The sequence below is a fragment of the Danio rerio genome, chromosome 16, assembly GCF_052040795.2.
Source record: "Danio rerio strain M-AB ecotype USA chromosome 16, GRCz13ab, whole genome shotgun sequence".
In the NCBI taxonomy this organism is placed as follows: domain Eukaryota; kingdom Metazoa; phylum Chordata; class Actinopteri; order Cypriniformes; family Danionidae; genus Danio; species Danio rerio.
The window spans coordinates 11,064,362-11,083,642 of record NC_141036.1 but is presented as its reverse complement, the minus strand read 5'-3'; the positions used below and the strand labels follow the sequence as shown (position 1 = coordinate 11,083,642).

Genomic DNA, 19,281 nt, shown 5'->3' with positions numbered 1-19,281 from the left:
TATATATATATATATATATATATATATATATATATATATATATATATATATATATATATATATATATATATATATATATACATAAAAGAAAGGACATGCAGTATTTCAAGTAAAAATTCTTGTCATTCAAATCCAAATTTTATGAAAGGTAGATTAGCGCCATCTAGTTGCAAAAAAAAGAAAAACATCTGCTATTGTATAGTGTCACCACTAGATGCCTGTATAGAGCAGCTTGTGAACAGCAGTACATTCGTTTATATTTTAGAATAAACTTATTATATTGAAAAAATACCATTAATAACAGAATGGAGTTCAGTGGAGCACCTGTTTTGTCTTGATATGCTCCCTTATGTTTTTTTAATTGTTCTCTGTCCGTCAAGTGACATAATTTAGTTTTTTTATATCAAGTTAATTTACAGAAACATTTCATTTTAGTTGGCTTTTTTGGGTAACTGAACAACAAACAAGAACAAGGTTATGTTAAATTAGAGATCACGATCTCTTCTCAGATGGAATGGCGGGTCAGATAAAAGGTTAGCAAGGGCCAACTTTGGCCCGCAGGTCCTAGTTTGGGCATCTCTAACCTAGATGTATTTAGATCATCATTTCATTTATGTATTTTCTTGTTAGCTTAGTCCCTTTATTAATCAGGGGTCGCCACAGCGGAATTAACCGTGTATTTAGACCATTAAATAATAATATTCGGTGGAAAAGTTCAATATGCATTCCCAAAACCCTTGTCAAGATTTAGATATGCTATGCTTCATATAATACAGACATCCCCCATTGTAAAAACTCTACACAGGGAGGTCAAACAGCAGTAACTTATTTCAAAGAGCAATAATAAACAAGCAAGGGAAAATAAAAATAAAAATCTAGGCTACTCCACTATAAACTATTTACCTTTATACAGTATTTTATATACGATATTTCAAATATCGTATATAAAATTTATGTTTTTGACACAGAGCTCCTACCAAAATAAATAAATAAATAAATATTGCTTAGAACAATGCACATTTACAAGTTTCCAAATGCACAGTTTATAGGTGTGTATAATGCGTGTAAGAATACAGGTACATTTATTTCCATTTTGATGTTTTAGTGTTTCGTCTTCCTACGACCTGCATTATGACCAGTGTTTGCCAGATGTAATTGTGATATCATTAAAACCAATTACTAAAAAGGAAAATAAATATATTAACAATAAAACGGGTATTACGATGCTGACGTGCTGGAACATCTAACACAGCTAATAAACATAATTTTGAATGTTATGAAAGGGTATTGCAAACATTTATAGGGGTTACTGTATTGATAAAACTTTTGTTAGATCAATTGATGTAAATATCCTGTTGCTGTTTAAAATTATGTTAACAAATCATTGATTTACTTTAACGAACTGTATATTCTTATTACTCAGATGCTGCTTGTTACATTTAAAGGCACAGGACTACACAATTTAACATATAACATTCATATAAAAAGCTTTTCATTAGAGACAATCAACAATTTTCTTTTTTTGTTACAGGAATATGCAAGTTTTTTATGCAAATGATGTTTAACAGATCAAGGAAATTTCCACAGTATGTCTGATTTTTTTTATTTAATTTTTTTTCTGGAGAAAGTCTTTTTTTGTTTTATTTCGGTTGAAATAAAAGCAGTTTTTATATTTTTTAAGCCATTGTAAGGTCAAAATTATTAGCCCCTTCAAGCTATGTTTTTATATATATAGTCTACCGAACAAACCATCGTTATACAATAACTTGCCTAATGACCCTAACCTGCCTAGTTAACCTAGTTAAGTCTTTAAATGTCACTAAGCTGTATAGAAGTGTCTTAAAAAATATCAAGTCAAATATTATTTACTGTCATCATTGCAAAGATAAAATAAATCAGTTATTAAAGATGACTTATTAAAACTATTATGTTTAGAAATTTGCTGAAAAAAATCTTTCCAATAAACAAATTTGGGGGAAAAAAACAGGGGGGCTAATAATTCTGACTTTAACTGTATATTATAAAAATTCAGTAAAGACACTTGCACTCAAAGTAAAATATAAAACAATATTACATTTATTTACAAAAACATGGCTACATTACATGGGGGGGGGGGGGGTTACAAAGTAAGGGAGCTGTGGAAAAAGAAAAGATAGGAGGAGAAAGCTGTGACAGGAGACAGTGTGTTCACCTATTTTTGTATTCATAACTTGTTTATCAAATGTCAAAGTATACAATTCTTGCACATTTTTGATTACACCGCTTTGGTTAGAAAGTTCCCTTTCAAAAAAAATCAATTATTTCACAAAAGGAAAGATCATGGAAAAAACGAGCAGGATCTCCACACTTGATCTAATGATGATACAAAATGTCTTCTAAGTGGGTTGAGAAACATTTTACTAGAAAACGTTTTCCTAAGCTAGACTTTCTGTGTAAATCAAAATAGTATACGAGTAGAAAAGAAAACTGGACTTACCAGACATGCTAAAAACACCATCCGTATGAACAATGAGCACTGGATGGTAATCAAACGATACACAAGAAAATGTGTAGGTGTGGTCGGACAGTGTCTCAAAACTTAAGCAGGCCTGCAGAACAAGGAAAATCTTTCAAGAAAACACAGCAAACCTACAACATTGGTGCCATCATCAGGTTTTCTGTTGATGTGATGATCAAAGGTTCACTCAGTGAAGATATTTCGGTACCACTTTATAATAACTACACACTATAAATCATTTATTAAGCATCAGCATCTAGTGAATTCATTATTTGTAAAGCATTAACTCTACATTAATAAGCTTTAGTAAGCAGTTTATAACTGCAGCTACAAATGCTCTATTCTTGACTTATATAATGTGCTTAATAATTGTATTTTCATACTTAATGATTTTTTTTCATTACTAAATTAAGTATCGCATTATTTACAAACCAGTTGTATTTAAGAGTAGTTAAGGGTTTTTAGGATCATTCAGAATGAGTTAGTAAATGATTAAAAAACTATTGAAATGAACGTTTATATATCTTATTATTCAGGTTACTCTATTATACTAATAGTTAACTAATATGTTAATAAATGCTTTATTAACTCAATTTCATGCAGTTTTGTGACCTAATCTAAAGTGGGGACTATTCATGCTTTATAAATCCCTTATAAATGACAAATAAAGGCTCAGAATCAAATAAACAATAATCTTTGCAATCTTTTCTAAAAAGTGAAATTAATGTAAAGTTTAAACATTGCTGAATAACAGGAGTGTCAAAATACGACATAAAACTGGATAAAACAACAACAATATAATAATTTAACAATATAATAAGATGCAGTGTTTAAAATCTACAGTGATTTTATTTTAGATATGGTTGCAAAGATTATTTTTCATTTGAAGTACAGTTTTATTTGCGTATGTTTAAATGAATAGGAATGAATAATGTCATTCTTCCTGTTTAGAATTTAACTGAGCCTTTATTTGTCATTTATAACGGATTTATAAAGCATGAATAGTCCTCACTTTAGATTAGGTCACAAAACTGCATGAAGTTGAGTTAATAAAGCATTTATTAACACACATAGTAACCATTAATATATAATAAGACATTTTAACGTTGATTTCAGTAGTTTATCAATCATTTAAAAACTCATTCTGAATGATCCTAAAAATCCTCAAGTACTCTTAAATACAACTGGTTTGTAAATAATGCGATACCTAATTTAGTAATGAAAAATAAATCATTAAAGTATGAAAGTATAATTATTAAGCACATTTTAAATATGTTTGTAAGTCAAGAATAGAGCATTTGTAGCTGCAGTTATAAACTGCTTACTAACGCTTATTAATGTAGAGTTAATGCTTAACAGATAATGAATTCAATAGATGCTGATGCTTAATAAATGATTTATAGTGTGTAGTTATTACAAAGTGTTACCAATATCTCTAAACCAGAGGTGTCAAACTCAGTTCCAAAAGGGCCGCAGCTCTGCACAGTTTAGTTCCAACCCTAGTTAAACACACCTGATCAAACTAATTGAGTCCTTCGGGCTTGTTTGAAACCTACAGGTAAGTGTGTTGGAGCAAGGTTAAACTGTGCAGGGCTTCGGCCCTCCAGGAATTGAGTTTGACACCCCGCCTCTAAACTTTCAGTGCAAAAGGTTACAGATGATGTGAAGCTCCGAGGATTTTAAGGGATCAGTTTTTGAATATATGTATATAAAACTATTCAAGTCAGATTCTAGTCTTTAGGTGAGTATTGGGTTTCTTCCACTTCCTAAAAACCTTCAACATTAGCAGGAAAATGTTGTGTGATGTTATCCTCCTGGAAGCATAAGCGCTTGACCCAGCTTTTGCTTCTCTTTGTCCTGCTAAACATCAGTTCCTTCAACAATTGTCAGCCATGGCCTGTAAAACCTTCGATGCCTTTAAGAAGAATGTCCCTTTTTGCTGGTGGGCAAGTTCCTGTAGGTGTTGGCACTCGTAGAAATGAATGTTTGATCTTTCTGCTAAAACCTACATTCATTCTGCAGCTGTCGAGTTTGCATGTTGCTCTTTGTTTACAGTCCCCCGTTTTTCTGATGAGTGCTAAAATGATTTGGCTACTTCAGACACCCATTAATATTAGCCACGTGCTGTGACTTAATTCAGCTGGTCCTCGGTGATAATGTCCATTTTTGGAGCATGCCGTCTCTGAAAATGCGTCTTTACATTTCTCTTGTTAAGTGCCAGTCCACAATCGGGACATATGACCTTCTCATTTTTTTTTTTTTTCGCATTTTCTCCCTTCTTTTGCAACTTTGGGGGTGGTTCAAAAGAGACTGGATCAGCGGAACAGGGGGTGGATACTAGAGACTTGGCAACTAAAATAACTATGGGTGGGGTTATCAGTTTTGGAGCTACCAAGGGAGATGGAGGTGCAGGTGGAGACTGAGTAACTAAAGCAGCACAGGGTGGGGATGTGGGGCCTGCAGCTACAAAGAGAGAGGGAGGCAGAGGTGAAGAAGCTGGAACAGACGGCTCTGTATTAGGACAACCGGCAACATGCCGAGCGAATTGTTCTCTACGTACTAATGTCTGGCTGCAGTAGAGACAGTGAAAATGGGCTGCGCTCCTGCACGGCTTACTGCATTTTGAGATGAAGTAACCTGCAAAATCATTGAAGCAAAGTTAGCAACACTGAAGAGAATAGTATACACATCAAGTGTCACGAAACACACACAAACAGATAAACAAAAACATAACTTCAGTTGTTTCCAAGAAACTACAGCTCATCTTGGCAATCTTCACATTAAGGTGCAAGTACAATTTTAAATTCGACACACTAGGGCTGCACAATATATGGTTTCAGCATTGATATCACAGTGTGATCATTCGCAATAGTCACATCGCAGAATGTGCAGCGCTAAGTTTGTATTATATTTCATCACTTGCATGTGGTTTTGATGTGTGATTGTATAATGACCTTAAAAGCATTTTATCATTCAGTTACTGCACTTGAATAGCGATACACTCTGAAAAACAATTAAACACTTTTAATTGTATATTTTTCTTGATTGTATTTATATAGAAGAAAATCAATGCCTAAAGTATTGAAATAAAAAAGCTTGTCGAAAAATTTATTTAAGAAGTAAAACCCCAAAAATTTGGAAAATTAAGAGAAAGGCTGTTAGCTAATGAAGATAAAAAGAAATATTGATTTACAATAACTAATAGGAAGATTAATGTAAGTACAATAGACTACTAAAATGTCCAATAATAATAATAATAATAATAATAATAATAATAATAATGGAATTTAAATAATGAAAATAGTACGGCTGCAACTAACGATTATTTTAATAATCGATTAATCTGTTGATTATTTTTTAGATTAATCAATGAATCGGGAAAAAAAACATTAATTTTCAACCGTTCATTCAAAAAAGCTCATCCCTGAGTTGTTATAATAATAATAACATAAATAACTAAGTAGCTTTGTCCTGCTTCCAATCCAAATATTTAAATTTTTTTAAAATCAAGATACATACTAGACACATAAAATAGCATGAGAAATGATGTCTTCTTTTAAAAAAAAAAAAAAAAAAAAGAAGAACACCTCAAAATTAAGTGATTGTTTGCCTAAAACAAGTTAAATTATTTGTAAATTGGGTAAGAAAAATTCTAGCCGATAGCCTATCCCAATCCTAACATGCCAGGGTGCGTTTAAACAATGTTAAAAGGTGATACGAACACAAACTCTTCATAGCCTAATATTGATAACCCCTCAATAGGTTAACCCCTTAAACATCGCTGGAAACGAATTTTTTTTTTACGGAAATAAAATTAACAGAAAATTGCCTTTTTAATGTTATACTTTGTATACTGAATATTTTGGAAGTGAACTCTGGAAGTTGAATTTGAAATTTGAATTTAAGAATGAAATTGTGTTTTGAATTAAAAAATTGACAGCTTAAATAAACAGCTGTGTTAAATTTCACGACCTAAAAAAATTACAAACCCCATCAATTCAAGTCATTAAAATGCAAGCAGTTGTTAAGTCAATGTATTATTTTTTTTAGTTAGTGCTTTTCGACAAGCTTATTATTTCAATACTTCAGGCATTGATTTTATTCCATATATTTATAGATTGTTATGCATGAAAATACTCACTACACATGCAAATACAGAAATGTATGTGTTGAGGGACACCAAAAAGTTTATAGATTGTTTATTAAATTTTATAAAGATGCACTCCCACTGCAGAATCTTCCCAAACAATCAAAACTTATAAATTCTACCCAAATAGACATATTAAGTTATCTGGTAGAATTGTATTCTTATCGTAATAGATTTTCTCAGTATAGTGCAGCCTTACTACATACAATGTACAGTTGAAGTCAGAATGGTTAGCCCCCTTAAATTTTTAGCCCCCCTGTTTATTTTTTCCCCAATTTCTGTTTAACAAAGAGAAGATTTTTCCACACATTTCTAAAGATAATAGTTTTAATAACTCATCTCTAATGACCGATTTATTTTATCTTTGCCATGAAGACAGTAAATAATATTTGACTAGATATATTTCAAGACACTTCTGTACAGCTTAAAGTGACATTTAGGGCCTACTCACACTATGCCATCCGTACCGTGCCCAGGCCCGTTTCCCGGATCGTTTGAGAAGTGTGAGTGTGCTGAATCGGGCTCAAGCTTGGTTCACTTGACCGGCCCTGGCCCGGTTGGAAGAGGTGTGCCTGAGCGCGGATCACTTGGGCTTTGGGCCCAAAACTGAAAGCGAGACGTGACTTTTAAGGGGCTGTTTCATATGGATTTATTAATCATTCTTACTGTTCAGTGATCGCAAACTGCCGTCGTTTATTAAAGACGAGAACTCCTCACAGCATGACAGCTGCGCGCCTTCAGCAGACCTCCTCATTCCTGCAGCACGAGAGCTTTATGATTGTTTATGAGCGCCAAAAGTGGCGGATCTGTCCGGTAAAATATCTGACTGCGTGTCACCGTATCCCTAAGGACTGTTTGGCGAAATATTTGACTGCATGTCACTACATAACAAACGACTGAAACGATATAACTAGAGAAATCTCCACTGTGCTACTGGGTGAGAGCGTATGGCAAGCCGTTTTAGCATTTAAACCATGTTCTGACTATCCATAAATATATTTAGAGATATAACTATATTTTGACTAGTCATAATTATAATTCGACTAGTCAGAATGACAATTAGAGATATCTGCAATTACAATTGTACTAGTATCTGCAAATATAATATGACTAGTCATATTCCTCCATTGACTTCCATTGAAAAATATTTGCAGATATCTCTAAATGAGTTTTGACTCGTCAAAAATCCAATTCAAGATATCTACAACTGTAATTCGACTAAATTAATTAAAGATATCTTCAAATATATTTGTAAATATTTCTAAATATGACGAATTAAAGGCATCTCCAAATGTATTATGACTAGTAAAAACTCAGTTAGAGATATCTCTAATTACAATTGTGACTAGTCAAAACTCATTTAGAGATATCTGCAAATATTTTTCAATGGAAGTCAATATGACTAGTCATAATATATTTGCAGATATCTCCAATCTGATTTCGTACTAGTACAATTGCAATTGCAGATATCTCTAATTGTTATTCTGACTAGTCGAATTATAATTATGACTAGTAAAAATATAATTAGAGATATCTCTAAATATATTTATGGAGTCAGAACAAAGATTTAAATGCTAAAAAGGCTTGCCATAGAGGGCGCTTCTGAACAGCGCAGCAGCGATGACGCAAGCGTGCCGAGGCCCGATATGGTGTGAGCGCGGGCCGTCGGGGGAGACGGGAGGGGGGACAAGCGTGCTTGGCCCGGTTCGAGGCAACTGTACCTAGTGCGAGTACGGCCTTAAAGGATTAACTAGGCTAATTAGGTTAACTAGGCAGGTTAAGGTAATTAGCCAAGTTATTGTATAATGATGGTTTGTTCTGTAGACCATCGAAAAAAATATAGCTTAAAGGGGCTAATAAGGACTTAAAATGTTTTTATTTTTAATTAAAACTGCTTTTATTCTAACTGAAATAAAACAAAAAAACTTTCTCCAGAAGAAAAAATATTATCAGACATACTGCAAAAATTTCCTTTCTCTGTTAAACATAATTTGGGAAATATTTAAAAGAGAAAAAAAAATTCAAAGGGGGGGCTAATAATTCTGACTTCAACTGTATACATGTGCAAAAATCAATTAATATTTTATGAGATGTTGCCACCGTACCTTCGTGCCTCACTGCATTCCTTATATGGGTATCCGTGTGAACTTTAAAAGCATAATTTTCCTTTGCAATGAAAGGGCAGCAGGGACATTCAAAGCCCCCGTTTCGAAAGAACTCTTCTGCATCAGGCTTGGATTGAAAATGCGTAGGATGCTGTAAAACATGACAAACAATGATTTGTTATTAGTAATAAAGCAGTTGCTGTGCAAGAGTTATCAACCGTTAAAGAGGTGGTCCAGAGAGTATTTTCAAGGCTTGGTTGTGTTTATAAGATGCAAAGCAATGTGTGCTCATGCTTTATTTGTAGAAAAATCACATTTTTAATTTTTTTTATACATCTTACTCTGATAATATACAGCTACTCAGCTTACATTAAAATGACTGTCATATATTTCCTAGTTCCTCCGAAAGGCCCGCCTTCAAGAGGCTCTGATTGGTCGGCTAACATACTGTGCTGTGATTCTCGGATCAGCTCTATGTCACCAGGAAAAGCGTCACGCCCCTAAAAGCATGCGCTTTTGCGATGTGTAAACAGTCTGAGTAGCTGTTAGCCATATCAGTTTGTGCCTCAATCGGACAGAAAAATGACACAGAGGACACAGCTGAACCGCACACCTGCACTCTAAAATAAAATCTGACAAGAGTCTTTCACGTATATTCAGAATAAGCATGTGTAAGTAATGTGTAATGCACGGAAATCGGCCGCATAGTCAGACAGTGCATTGCTGGTGAAGATTGTGGCTGTTTACAGAGGTTTTTGACGCCCCTTTGCTGCGCAGGGTGTATGCGCATGGTGAATTTGCATAACCTGAAGCGTTTGTGATCTCACTAGCCTGAATGTATTTTTTTGTAGTCCCCAAACTTCGTTCTCAGTAGGCTTTGCTAAGCTAACGTTGTAAAAGCCAATGCCTCTCTTTGCATTAAACTTTGAGCGTCTTACATTCAGAGATGTTTTTTGTGTTCACAGAGATACATTACACATCAACTGAAGTTTAAAATAGGATATCGTAGTGGACCAACCCTTTGAATATAGGATATGTGACTGAGTGAGTGTTTTGTGTGTTGGCAGTGAAATCCATCTAAAGCCCCTTTCCCACTGCATTTTCACTTCAGTTTAATGTCGGTTAAAGTGTGATCATCACTATCGTTCCACTACGTCTACTGCAATGACATCCTGAAAAACTTTCATTTCAGGTCATCCTTCCTGCTCTCACTGGATCTACTCTTTGGCTACTAACTTGCATCTGGTCCTCCTCTACTGACCAGGATGCAGGCATTTCAGGCGTCTTTAACTTGTATAAAATGGTTTAATATAGTAGTTTTGGTGTCTGGTGTCACTAGGCATGAAATGAAAACCGTTTTCAAAGTATTGCGGTTTGGGAAATTCAAGGTTTTAAAACCCGCAAAAATATTCTGCTATACCAATCCTATGGTGTGTGTGTAGAATTTTATATTTATGGTTCTTTTTTCTTTAGGACAAGAGCATCTCCAGCAGAAAATATATCCAAAGATGCCGTTTTAAATTGTAAAGAAATCTGTTTTTGAAACTAATGAAGTAAGCAAAAGTCAATGATTAATGTGAATTATTTAGCCTGACATGTTTACTGCTCCAAAATATTATAAACGTTGCTCAAAAAATAAAACTATATTGTGTTTAATGGGGGAAAACAAATTATTTTTTACCCAGACATTTAAAAAGAATATGTTTTAGAGCACTAATCCCAATACCGTCAAATCATAATATTTTTATCCAAGGAATTCTATACCAGCCCATACCTAGGTGTCACAAATCCAATTACACAAGTAGTGCAGATTCTCTCTGACCAATCAATGATTAGAAGTGTGTACACGTCATGCTTTAGTAAATGTTTGGCTTGCTTGGAAGCTCACCAGAGGTGGTATTAAATCCCAGGTACTAGGCATGGAATGCAGTTAAAAAGCTTTCAAAAGTAACAGGGATTGGAACAGAGCCCTAAAGGGATAGTTCACCCAAAAATTTCAGTTTACTTATTATTTACTCTCCCTCAAGTGGTTTCATCCAAACCTTTATGTTTCTTTCTTCGGTTGAACACAGAAGAGGATAATTTGAAGACAGCTCAAAACCTGTAACCATTGACTTCTATAAGAGCAAAAACAAATACTATGGAGGTCAGTGGTTACAAATTTTCAGCATTCTTCAATTTACTTCTTTTGTTATCAACAGAAGAAACTCATGAACCAAGTAAATGGTAAGTAATGAGTCCTATAGCATGAGGAGAATCACTTACAGTTACACTTCTGTATTTGTCAATAATACAACCTGGATTTCTTACGTACAACATTTTATCTTTCAATACCTGCTCAAGTTTTCAAGATGTCAACAAGTCCTTCTCCTCAAATGCTATTAAGCTTTAAATTGTGGCATATATTGCATTTGACGCCATTTGGGATTGGAAATTTTAAACATTATTAGAATAAACATATCATATATATTTACAGTTGTTTGTGCAAGTCATTCTCCTCAAAAGTAGATTCCACGTGAGAGTTCTCTTTAACTGTATGTTTTTGTTTTTTATATGGCTAAACATCCACACTAACATCATTTATAGTTTTTTTAATAAACATTCCTGGGAGAAACAAATGCAGTTTTCTTCTTTAAGGTTACCTTAATCACAGGTGCCATTGAAAGCGTGGTTTTCCTCGGCTGTTGCGGTTCCTGAGCCGTTTCTTCCAGGCTGAGAGCGATTTCAACCGCGCGTGCAAAAGTCAGCGCGTCCTCGGAGAGCAATCTTTTTTGGCATGCTTCATTTTGTAGTCCGTTAACAAATCGATCACGTAAAGCGTCTTCAAAACTTGCCCCAAAATCACATTTGGCCGCATATTCTGCGAGTTCATCGACATACTGGGAAATAGTTTCATCCGGTTTTTGAACACGGCGCTGAAACCGCAAGCGTTCGGCTTTTATTAACTCCTTGTTTTCAAAGTGTGCTTGTAGTATACTGACAATCTCGCTAAATGTTTTATCCTTAGGCTTTAATGGTTGAACTAGATCCCGCAATAATCTGTAAGTGGAAGCTCCCATAGCAGTAAGCAAAGTCGCCACTTGCTTTGTATCGTCCACATCATTAGCGATCATGAACAATTCTACCCGCTCAACATATGCAGACCACGATTCATGTTCTGGCTCATACTCATCCAGTCGTCCGATTCGGGCCATATTCCGTCAAACAACTTTCTTCGTCGCTAGTTTACTTTGAATTAACGAGTCAAAACATATCAGCAAATTTCTTCTTCGTCTTCTTTTTCTTCTTCATCTTGTTTCTGGGGAGTTGCGCACCAGCGTTAACTGTGCATAGCGCCACCAACTATATTGGAGTGGGTAAAAATGGCTTCATTGCTTTAAAATCTTGCTTTTTAATATACACATACATACAGCCGATTTCTTACAGATAATTAAACAGGCTGTAGCAACATTTCTTGTGTCCTAACTTCTGTTCTGTTTTCAGTCATTGTTTTAACTTAAACTTTATTCTCTTCTTTTTTGTCTGAGTTTAAAATATTTTCCCAGTAATCTTCAATCCTTTTTTTTGTTTGTTTTATCATTATGATTTAAATTTCTTTTGCTAATTTGTCAGCTCTTTTACTTCTTTAAACCTCTATATTACAGATACTGATCTTTCACATATTTATATACCAATATTTATACATAACCTATTATCATTATATAAAGCAGAACTGAGAGATTGTGTACTTTGCAGTTTTATTTCCTTTAAGATTTCCTTATTTTCATTGTGCACACAATTGATAAATGCAGACAACTAGAGACCATTACCCTGTTTATTAAGTCTAAAAAATATTTAAGTACAATAGAAAATAAAGCGACAATTAAGATTCTGGAAAAGAATATTACAAGTTGTAAACATAATACTTAATATTTCCCAAGTGATGTTTAATGGAAAGAAGATTTGTCAATACATTTCTAAACATAATAGTTTTGACAACTAATTTCTAATAACTTATTTAAGTATTCAGCTTAAAATGCTTAATTTAAAGGCAATTAAAAAGCTTAATTAGGTGAACTATATGCAAGTTATGGAATAAAAGTAGTTTGATCTGTACTTAATAAAAGAACAAAAAATTTAAAGGGCATAATAATATTGACCTTAAAATGTATTAATTAACAATTCAATTAATTATTTAAAACAATAATAAAAACTGCTTTTATTGAAGCCAAACTAAAATAAATAATACTTTCTCCAAAATAAAATTAAAAATCATAGTAAATACTGTTAAAATTGCATTGCTTCCTTAATCATCACTTAAGAAATTTTGGAAAATGAAGACAAATATCACAGGGAATTGATAACATAGCAGAAAAAGTACTGTCAGGCCATTTTTGAGCTGTAATGTCAGGTTCCCATAATGCAACTCTAAAGCATAAACAAATGGACAACACCTATAAACCACAAACTATGGGAAAAGATTCCTTAGCAGACATTTTTACAGTATGTTGTTTATAACGGAACACATTAAAGTATAAATGGAAAAAAAATTATATTTTCAAAGTGCAGCAAGATATTCCACTAACAACAATAAAAATAAAAATAAAAACCTTTAATAGTGTATTTTGATCCTGGACTCATTTCATCTTAATCTACTTATAAACATTCACAGACAAAACAACCTGAAACAATGGCACAAGGCAAAATAATATAAACCACAATCCATATGCAGGAACAGAAAAACAAGTATAATATGTGCAACTGAAAATATCCCTTCATTCTTTCATCGAAGTCTTCAAGTATAGGCACTATAGAAAAGAGCCTTTAGAGAGTTATAGTGTTAGGTGATGCACTGGCTTTTTAAAAGGCTTTTTGACTTTTTTTTTCAGACTAATGTAAAAGAAACATCTAAAATGTAAATCTTTTGTCACATTTGATCATTTCGTGTCTTTACATTTCAGTTACAGGGGTCGTTTTCTCATTTTCACTTCAGCAGATTTACACATGCACTAAACTCTACTATTTCAGCCGGTTCGAATGTTATGATTCGATTAGATGGACGTTATCAGTGGTTATCAGCTGATAGATATGGACCAGTAGAGGTCTTCTGCGCCTACTGGAAGAGTCAGAAGGCCGTTATCATCCATCCACATAGCTAATCAGCTACAGATCACGTACAGCTGCGGCCGGAGTTAATGAGAATTATTTATTCATTCCTTTATTTTCTTTTTAGCTCAGTCCCCTTTTTGCTAATCTGGGGTCGCCACAGCGGAATGAACCGCCAACTTATCCAGCACATTTTTATGCAGCGGATGCCCTTTGAACCCCAACCCATCTCTAGGAAAGAGAATTGTTTATATTATTTATTAAATTTCCCATTAATTGAATTTATTAACGTCTACCCCAACCAAAAAGCCAACACCCAACTGTCACAGTAATGTAAAAACAGACCTGGATCTGGAGTCTTCTCTATTAGTATAGCTGATTAACCACGTGGATGGATGATAATGGCCTTCTGTGGCTACCAGTAGGCGCAAAGGGCCACTACTGGCCCATATCTATCTGCTGATAACTAATGATACCACCCATTCAATCGAGTGATAACATTCAAAGCAGGTGACTATTTTATTTTCATATCTATATTGTTAAAGTATTGTACCCTGTATATGCCCTGTGTGAAGTATATACCCTGATTATATACATCATTTTATTTCTTTAAAATTCTGGCAGTATTTAACAGGGCCACAGCTCTGCACAGTTTAGTTCCAACCCTGCTTCAACCCACTACATCTGCGGTCGCACTCCCCATAGACCTCCATTCATACGCTCGCAAATGCTTCAGACCAGAAATGCAAGACAAGATTCGCAGTTCGCTGCATTTGCTAGTTCAAGCTTATTGAACTCTGAAATTAAATCACATGATTGCATGAGACCAATCGAAGATCAAAACATGGCCTTTGTGGACAGAAATTTAAAACTTGAACCAATCGCTTACTTTTTTAAATGTCTAATCATCTTGTTTAATCCCGCCCCTTTTCGCAGCACCGTAGAACAGAATTTCGCACACACAAACTCTAGTGCAGTGGTCACCAAACTTGTTCCTGGAGGGCCGGTGTCCAGCAGATTTAAGCTCCAACCCTAATCAAACACACCTGAACAAGCTAATTAAGGTCTTGCTACTTAAAACATCCAGGCAGGTGTGTTGAGGCAAGTTGGAGCTAAACCCTGCAGGGACACCGGCCCTCGAGGACCGAGATTGGTGACGCCTGCTCTAGTGTGACCGCAGCATTACCTGTAGATTGCAAACAAGCCTGAAGGACTCAATTAGTTTGAGCAGGTGCGTTTGATTAGGGTTGAAACTAAACTGAGCTGCGGCCCTCCAGGAACTGAGCTGCAGCCCTCCAGGAACTGGCTTCAACAACTGTATTCTAAATCATAAATTATTATAAAAAATAAATTTAAACAAATTTAAATAAATTTAAATAAATTTTAAACTTATAAACTCAAGCATAACAAAAAAAAAACTTAAACAAGTATTGTTTTAAAGTCAAAATGACTGACTTCATGCAGTTTTCTGATTTTTGTGCTAGAAATTTATGCAGATTAGCAAATATTTAAATAAACACCTTGTTTACAGCCCCAAACATAACCTGTAATACAAAAAAAGTTTCCATTTTTTTTTATCTAATCAACTAGGAATGTATGGCGAAAACTGTTATGTCTTGCCTGGAGTAAAACAAAACAGCATCACATTATAACCAGTAAAGTGTCGAATTTACAGTGCACCATAGGTCTCAAACTCAATTCCTTGAGGGCCGCAGCTCTGCGCAGTTTTGCTCCAACCCTAATTAAACACAGCTTATGCAAACAATGGAGGTGTTCAAAAGAGTCATGAACACTTTGATTAGTTGCATCAGCTGTGTTTGATCAGGGTTGGAGCAAAACTATGCAGAGCTGCGGCTCTCCAGGAATTGAGTTTGAGACCTATGTAGTACACAAATATCTATTAAATTACAGTTTTTGTAGACTCACAAGTGCATTCCAGTTATTTATGTTTGTGGATTGCATTATGGGATGTTGATCTCTGCTCTGTTCACTTTTTATGTTGAAAATTCATCTCTACAGTTTAATAAATTAACTTTTATTGACATTTTAGTAGTTTGAAATAATATAATGTATAAGAAAAATATATAAAGATATAAGTCTGTGCAATAACTTTATTGTATCAAAATTACTGTAAAATTATTGTAAAATTGTTGCATTAAAATATACAACACCAACCCAAGTAATATATCATTTTAAACTATTCATAACTTTCATAAAAGTCACATTTTCAACATTTTCAAGGTTGAAAGTTATTGGAAGAAAGCTTAAGGTCCCATAATGCAATTCAAAAGCATAAATAAAAAAAAGAATCACAAAATATGAAAAACTGCAAATTAAATAGATATTTTGTAGTGCAGGATCCTACACAATGACAGCAGGTGACACGAAGCTGCTCCCTCTAGCGACGGAGGAAGTGGTGTAATACACGTCTTCCTCTCTCGCCATCCCGTCTTCCTCTCTGTCATCGTGGTAAGGAGTCTGTTTGTCGTCTCTGGAGGAATGCAGATGGTCTTTGTCGTCATAGAAAACTGAGAGATCCTGTCAGAGGGGAGATTGTGATGTTTTGATTAGAGTCAAAGAGCTTGATGTGTTTCTAGAATTGAGATGACTATGATCTGTGAGTAACAGGTCCTGAATTATACATGCAGAATGAACACGCTATCAAATATGTATGATTTACCATCTTAAGTGCCACTAAGAATTAGAGGAATGAAGAGAAGGAGAGAAATCTTACTGTCATCGGCTCTTCCTTCTCACTTTCTAGGTGGATGTAGTCAGCTTCAGGTCTACCGATGCTCGGCTTTAAAAGGGGGGGAAAAGGGTGAAATGCTAAGCTCAGTGAACTTTGTTAATAAATATGCTAGTTTTAATGAACAAACACTGAAATAAAACTTACAACTGCATGCCTTTTACATAGACTACCATAGGCTGGAAATCATTAGTAAGAATGCTAAAATCTTGCTTTTTTCCAGCAAAAAAGAAAAATCTAGAAAGAAAATCTAAAAAAAGAAAATTATTTTAAAAATGAGAAAAAAAAAAACCCTAACTTAAAAGTTAATACATTTAAAGCTAATAAATTAAATGTAAATAAAACCTTAATAGGTGTGAGCTTAATAAATAATATAACAGATTTAGTTATAGCACACATCTCTTAAAATGTAGAGAAATCTTTACATTTCCATCACAGCTATTTTAGCATTGTAATTTTAGTCTCTAATATTTTGTATTAATATTTAGAATATTTATATTATTATTAATAATAATTCATTATATTATAATTTATATGTGATGAAATATTTATTTAATATTTTTAACAATTTAATCATCATGATATTTACTTATAGAATACATTTATGATTATGAAATAAACTTTCATTTTACTTTTTTATATTGTCTGCTTTCATTTAAATTTGACTATGAAATAGTTTGTAAAGCCTTTACACTGATAAAAGTGTGTTAAAAAGCATAATTATTTTTAAAAGCAAAATAAAGTTAAAATATATGAAAAACATTTTTCAAGTCTAATTAATTTACCAAAACAAATCAACATTCAGGCGACGCAACAGCAGGAAGGTCGCTGGTTCGAGCTTCGGCTGGGTCGGTTGGCGTTTCTGTGTGGAGTTTGCATGTTCTCCCTGCGTTCACGTGGGTTTCCTCCGGTTGCTCCGGTTTTCCCCACAGTCCAAAGACATGTGTACAGGGGAATTGGAATGTGAGTGAGTGTGTATGGATGTTTCCCAGATATGGGTTGCGGCTGGAAGGTCATCTATTGCGTAAAAACATATGCTGGATAAGTTGGCGATTCATTCCGCTGTGGCGACCACGGATTAAAGGGACTAAGCTGAAAAGAAAATAAATAAATGAAAATCAGCATTCACTCATTAATTTTCTTTAGCTTAGTACCTTTATCAGAAGTTGTCACAGCGGAATGAACCAACTATTCCAGCAAATGTTTTATGCAGCGGATGCTCTTCCAGCCGCAACCCAGTACTGGAACAAATCAAGTCATTTCCAGAATTAATTTGGTTTCTGTCAACTATAACGCCCCGCATACAGATTTGAACTAAATCCTAACTTCTAAGAAAACAAAACAAAAGCTGAGCAAAATATATTTGAACATATGTAATAATTTCCATCTTCCTTAAATAAAATTCCTTTCATTACTTTCAGGCTCCAAGAGTGTAGAAGAATTGATTCAAAGAGCATCTTGTTGTACAAAAGTTTTATTGTTGCTTTGATTACTGTTATTTCCCTTTATGTATTAATTCTGCTCTTTTTTTTTTGGGGAAGTGTTCTGTGTCTCTCTGCAGGAAGCAGCTGCTTGCAACTCCTGGCTGCATATAAATTCTTCCTCGGTCACTTCCTGTTTAGCTGTTTGAGCTCACTTGTGGTTGTGTGTTAACAATTATAGAAAACAATTGCGTGTTTGTTAGATTTGTTGAATTGGAGTTCGTCTAAGTGTCTGAGAAAAATCTGTGAAAGTATTTAGTGCTTTAGTTCTTGCTTGTTAACATTGAAAATCTGACCTCTGCCTGTTAAATGACTACTCTGCTGTTTCGCCCCCTTTTGGATTTATTTGCTGATTGTAAATATTCATACATAGTAAGTAAGGAGCTTGAAGACATTTTCTTTTATACCTTCTTTAATTGATTGTTTTGTGGACAAGGGAGTAAGGTAAGAAAGTGTACTTTATTTTCTTTCTTTTTGCTGAAAATAGGGAATTCAAAGGGGATTTAAATTTAGAGCTCCTGAAGTTGAAAAAAAAAACAAAGTTTGTTTGAGAAAAATCATTGTGAAAATAAAATCTTTATATATTTTCTTAAGCAACATTGTGTGTGCAGTTTTCCCTTTCATGTTGTGTCCTTACCCCTAGATGGGGCGTAACATTACTTTTCATTTGTAAGTCGCTTACTTCAAAAAATTATATATCTTCATATTTTTTTTTTCATTCATTCATTCATTCATTCATTCATTCATTCATTCATTCATTCATTCATTCATTCATTTTCTTTTGGCTTAGTCCCTTTATTAATCAGGGGTCGCCACAGTGGAATGAAGTTGGCTGAATTTTTATTTAGTTGAATAAAATTAACGTTTTATTCATCTCAACTTACATCAGTTAAACTGACTAAAATGTTAAGAAACAAAAACCCGATTGAATGATTAAATTGAATTAAAGCAGCGTTTATTACCTTCACTTTTCCAGTTTTTACAGTGATAAAAGAATCTGCCAAATGACTAAATGTAAATGAAAATGCATGTACAGTTTATGAGATTCTCCTTTTGAAACATTTTCAGACTTTTCAAAACTTATAACAGCCTGAATATTATAATAACCTGAAGTGCAGATTTTAACATAACATTTTCTTTTAATCCAAATACTGATTAATATAACATAGTCTAATCCTAGTTGACTTGCATTTGTTCAAAGTGTAAAATGAGGCAGG

The 19,281-nt window shown here is 34.0% G+C and overlaps 2 protein-coding genes across 6 annotated transcripts in view; both read right to left on the bottom strand.

The window, feature by feature from the left end:
- Positions 1–2,053: 2,053 nt before the first annotated feature.
- Positions 2,054–12,049, bottom strand: zgc:165409. Of its 3 annotated transcripts, none has more exons than XR_015510674.1 (4): positions 11,392–12,049; positions 8,750–8,900; positions 3,495–5,134; positions 2,054–3,168 (listed from the first exon to the last, which is right to left on the bottom strand). XR_015510674.1 is itself a non-coding variant. In NM_001098756.2 (3 exon segments), coding segments are annotated over 3 exon segments (1,209 nt in total). In that variant the 5' UTR covers positions 11,944–12,049.
- Positions 12,050–13,325: 1,276 nt separating this feature from the next.
- si:ch73-22o12.1 overlaps positions 13,326–19,281 on the bottom strand; it is a 174,134-nt gene continuing 168,178 nt past the window's right edge. The window contains exons 9-11 of one of the 3 annotated variants that reach the window (XR_015510998.1): positions 16,569–16,634; positions 15,148–16,372; positions 13,326–14,478 (exon numbers count right to left, since the gene is read on the bottom strand). Coding sequence is in view for 2 of the 3 variants with exons in the window: in XM_087286620.1 (XP_087142746.1) it covers positions 16,196–16,372; positions 16,569–16,634 (243 nt within the window). In the remaining variant the exon portion in view is untranslated. Of the gene's footprint in view, positions 16,373–16,514; positions 16,635–19,281 lie in introns of all 3 variants that reach the window. The other 2 variants (XM_087286620.1, XM_087286622.1) reach the window with 2 other exon arrangements.